This window comes from Guillardia theta, assembly GCF_000315625.1.
Source record: "Guillardia theta CCMP2712 unplaced genomic scaffold GUITHscaffold_427, whole genome shotgun sequence".
Taxonomy (NCBI): domain Eukaryota; class Cryptophyceae; order Pyrenomonadales; family Geminigeraceae; genus Guillardia; species Guillardia theta.
The window spans coordinates 4,483-8,910 of NW_005434258.1; the positions used below are offsets into that span (position 1 = coordinate 4,483).

The window sequence follows — 4,428 nt, forward strand, 5'->3', positions numbered from 1 at the left end:
CAACACAACCAAAAAATGCACCTCCAACATCGCATCTTCCCCCCTTTCCCCCTCTTCTCCTTTTCATACTATACAGCATCGACACTTCGATATATAACTCTACAACAAAACATGACTGCTCTTAAACTCCTCTTCCTACTGAGAGACACATCTCCAGCTTCTTCTCACCATTGTTCCTCTACCACTCTGCCACCTGTTTGTGCTATCTCCCCGCCTCCTCTCACATCATTTGCTTACCATCAACCTGAGACCAACCAGCGAAGAGACAGCAGTTACATGTAAGTTACACACCGTTGATTTCCGTTATCACTGATCACCTAAACGAGCCGCGGCCGCCAGACTGCTTACTACTGAGCCTGCGGCCGGGCAACCGAACCGGCGTTGGCCCGCCCGGCGTTTTTGCCACTCACACGGTTGCCCGCGGCCAGAAGCTTGGCCCGGTACGTCCGAACGTCGGGCGAAACTCTCCGACTCGGCGTTGCCGACTGCGGCGGCAGCCGCCCGGCACTGCACACGCGCCGCCGCGGCGGTCGGACGGTCCGACTCGGCGAGTCGTGACGGCCCGGGTTCGGACGGTGACGGGCCTGAGCCTCCTCGGCGAGCCGGCCCGGGCCGCGCGGCTCAGACTACTGCGGCGGTTGAACCGGCATCAGTCCCGGCGATCATGGCGGGCCGGTGACCGTGATCGGACGACGGTCGGAGTTTCAAACTTGATGAGTAAAATTTTGTTGAGCGCTGACATCTGGACCTGCTAACTTACAGCTACAGGACCTTCCCCACACCACCCCTCAAGTTTAATCTTACACAGCACCCTACCAGCTTTTTCGTTCCACCCACCCATATCAATTACCAATATCCTTTGGAAATGGACCCCTACTTGGATCCACCCACCCACAACTTTTTGGACCCTACCCCGATTTCGCTTCAACAGAAGTGTGTAGTCACAAACACCCCCTTGTCCCCATTCGGACCCACCTTCGTCCAATGCCTACCCCTGTAAAAAGAACCCCACTGGCTGTTTTATCCATTTCTTTATACCATTCCACCCCTAGTCAGGACATCCATACCCTTCGTCTTTCAGCAATTCCCTACCCCCTACCCCCTTGTTGTCATCCAACCTTGCTGTTTCTCTCACAAGTGCTTTTACAGTAGCAGACCACCCTACCCCCTCTTCGGTCATCATTGATGCTGTCCCCATCACATTTCATAATCAATATGGTACCTCAATCTTGCTGCCTTTCAAATTTTACTAATACAAAAGTGCCCCCTTTATTGACTAAAATTTCAAATTGTACCCCCGCCTTGTATAAGGACCACCCCGTTTCTCAGATCAATATATTTATACCACCCCACCCCTTCATTATCACGGAAATCATGGGAAACTACCCCTACCCTCTCCCCGGCAGGGCTTCTATAATAGCACACGGCAAGGAACCTTTGCGTCCATCGCCCCTCCCCCATTGTGATGCCAGCAGCTCCTCGATCAGTCCTTGCTGCTCCGCGCGATCGTCATGCTCGATGCGAGCATGGGAAAGAAAGAAGGTATTGCAAGCTCTGCAAAGGATCGGGCATTTGTGAACACGACAAGCAAAGAAGCAAATGCAAGGAATGCAGCACCAGTCCTGGAGCACTGCAGAAGGGATCGTTCTGCCCTCATAACAGGAGGAGGACAATCTGCAAAGACTGTGGTGGATCTCAGATTTGTCACCATGGCAGACAAAGATGTCTTTGTAAAGAATGTGGAGGTTCTGCTATCTGCGAACACAATAGGCAACGAAGTTTTTGTCGCGAGTGCCTAGGGTCACAGATTTGCATCCATAAGCGGCAAAGGAATCGATGCAAGATCTGTACTTACACGGATGCACTGAGTGCCACTGAGCTGCGCATTTCGATTGCCAGTTTACTGTGTTGATTTTGAGGTTGTCGCACACTAACAGCTGTACGAAAAAGGCATCTTCGATCCAGTTTTCTATACGGCTCTTGTCAATTCGAATGTCTGACCATGGTCAGATGATGTATCAGAGCTCGATAGTGGAGATAGCCAGAGAATAAGTGATAAGTGAGAGTGATTGTTTGAGTGATAGTAATGATCTATTGTTTGTGTAGAATTACGAAGAAAAATGTAATTAAAACTGGTTTCTTGATCTTTTGCAAAATGGATTGATCTATCAGCATCCAGAGCAATTCCTAATGGAAAATGAACAGACTGAAATGATGTATCCAAAATATCTCCATCATGTTTATTCATGTCATGAACGTGATCATTATTTCAACAGCCTTGTATAAACTGGTTATGTTTTCCCGCTTTCCAGTCTGGAATCGAAGGATTTCACTCAAGTGCACCGAGGGGAAACCAGCAAAGAGCTGCCTGCACAATCCGAGATATGTTCCAGGTGTAGCAGGAGACGTCTGGAAGATGACGCAAGGAACGTGTGAACTAGCAAACGGCGTATTGAACGAGCTAGGACAGAGCAAGGAGGAGGGAGAAGTGTGAGGTAGATGGCGTACGAAGTACATCCTGAGTGATGCGGGGCGACAGCTACGGTGAGAGGAGGGGGCAGAGCGGCTGCATGGAGGACCGAGAGCGGAAGGGCTAGCAAGCACAAGATATTGATCGAATCGGTACTCAGTTTGGACGAAGGGGGTAGGGTGGTAGATCACCCCTCTGTCTACATATTTCTGACACAGATATCCAGGGGTGGGTTGAAGTAACCATGACCGCACCTAATACCCCTACCCACCTCTTTACCGCAACCGAATGGAGAGTAGAATGGTGGGGTTCCAAAGGATTGAACGAGGGGTGGGGTAGAAGGATAATGGAAGCACCACATGCGGCTGAGGGAGGCGAGGAGGGCGGGGGACAAGGAGAGGGGAGGGGAGGGGGAGGAGAGAAAGTGAGGATTGATGATGGAGAGATCGGGGGCCGCCGTGATCCTGATCGAGGAGGCTCTCAGGGCGCTCAAAGTCACGCCAATTGCCATGTAGCAAGTGTCGCTGATCAGCGGCCAGCCAACAGGTTGGTTTCCTCTATTGATGAACAGAAAGACATGTGCATGGCGCTCAAGTCAACGGGAGAGTCACTCATACAACGAGTCGAGCGGATGCGTAGAGGAGGGGTGTTTGATCTTGCCTTCAAGTATATATTGTCGGAAAGAGCTCCGTCCGAGGAGGGGCGGGAGACTGGGGCGGGTACTCAATCTCTTTTCGGGTTTGCGAGGGTTCCATCCATGAAGGAAGCACTTGCTGGAATACGCAGTGAAAGAAAGCTGGAGGAGAGGAGAAATGCTGTCTGCGCTCTCCGTCATGACTTGCTTGCACTGGGCCAAGTGTTGGATAATCTGCCGCACGGGTTGCAAGTCAGACTGGAGCGAGTTGCAGAATGGGACGCCCATGAAGGGCGAGCGATTGCCGCAAGGAAGATTCCTGAGAATCTTGGAGCTCTGGACATACGTGGGTTGGTGCCTGCTGAGGAGTTGTATGACGGGATCCAGGCATCGGAGTTCAACCAAGTGATCTCCAACTTCAGGAAAGGATCGCACCTGCTGATGGTGATCACAAAAGTGGAGTCCCACTACGAGCACGTTGTGCTCAGCATGCGGCAATCAAGAATCAATCCTCAGCTTTCACAATCTCTTGTCCTGGGCTACTGCCCTGAGCCCTGGAATCTCAGATCCTGGTGGGGCCCTGGGGAACTGCCGAGCACGCGGACTGCAGACCATGATGACAAGGACCCCAGCTCCTCGTCCAACAACGGCAGTGATTTCTTTGATCTGAATGATCTGCTTAGGAAAGACCCTCTGTTTTGGAATCCTTATGCTGTTCAGCACATGGCTGCGTCGTTCAGGATTCAACCCGAAGCAAGATTGTTCCTTGATCCTTCCAAGAAACGAGAGACAATGTCGTACTCCGAGCTTCGGAAGAAACAGAATGTGTCGTGGGCAAATGAGAGTGTGCGCAAAGGAATCCATCACGCGGCTGATAGGAATTATGTCATGGCAATCAAATGCTATCAGAACGCCCTGGAGCTAGACAGCGAGAACGCAGATGCTTACGTAGCGCTGGGGGCAGCCTATGCCAACACCTCAAAGTCGCATGAAGCTATCGAAGCTTTTTCGAAGGCCCTCGAGATTCAACCGGATCACAGTAATGCGATCAAGTATCTCAATGCCACCAGGTCGAAGTTTGGACTTGCTCAAAGTCACAAGCCAGCAGATCGCCAAGATGCCGAAGACCGTCGAAGCAGTCAAGCAGAACGAACAGATGCAAGGAGAGGCAGGTATCATGATGGAGATTTGGAGAGCGAATCGTCGGTTTCAGCTTCCGTGAAGCGTCCATATGAGAAACAAGATGATTTCTCAGACGACTCACGCACCCGGAGTAAGAAGACCAAGAAAGTGCACAAGAAATCCTCGAAGAAGGACAAGAAGA

General features: G+C 51.2%; 2 protein-coding genes across 2 annotated transcripts; both read left to right on the forward strand.

Moving 5' to 3' along the window:
* Positions 1-1,439: 1,439 nt before the first annotated feature.
* GUITHDRAFT_156692 (hypothetical protein) lies at positions 1,440-2,140 on the forward strand. Its single transcript, XM_005817975.1, has one exon. It carries the CDS (start codon positions 1,466-1,468, stop codon positions 1,910-1,912), a length of 447 nt encoding a protein of 148 aa, XP_005818032.1. The 5' UTR covers positions 1,440-1,465; the 3' UTR covers positions 1,913-2,140.
* A 1,756-nt stretch (positions 2,141-3,896) lies between these two features.
* GUITHDRAFT_46611 (hypothetical protein) lies at positions 3,897-4,196 on the forward strand (the record flags this gene model as incomplete). The annotated part of the gene is made up of 1 exon (XM_005817976.1): positions 3,897-4,196. A coding segment is annotated over one exon (300 nt), but the record flags the coding sequence as incomplete, so codon positions are not given.
* Between the last annotated feature and the right edge of the window lie 232 nt (positions 4,197-4,428).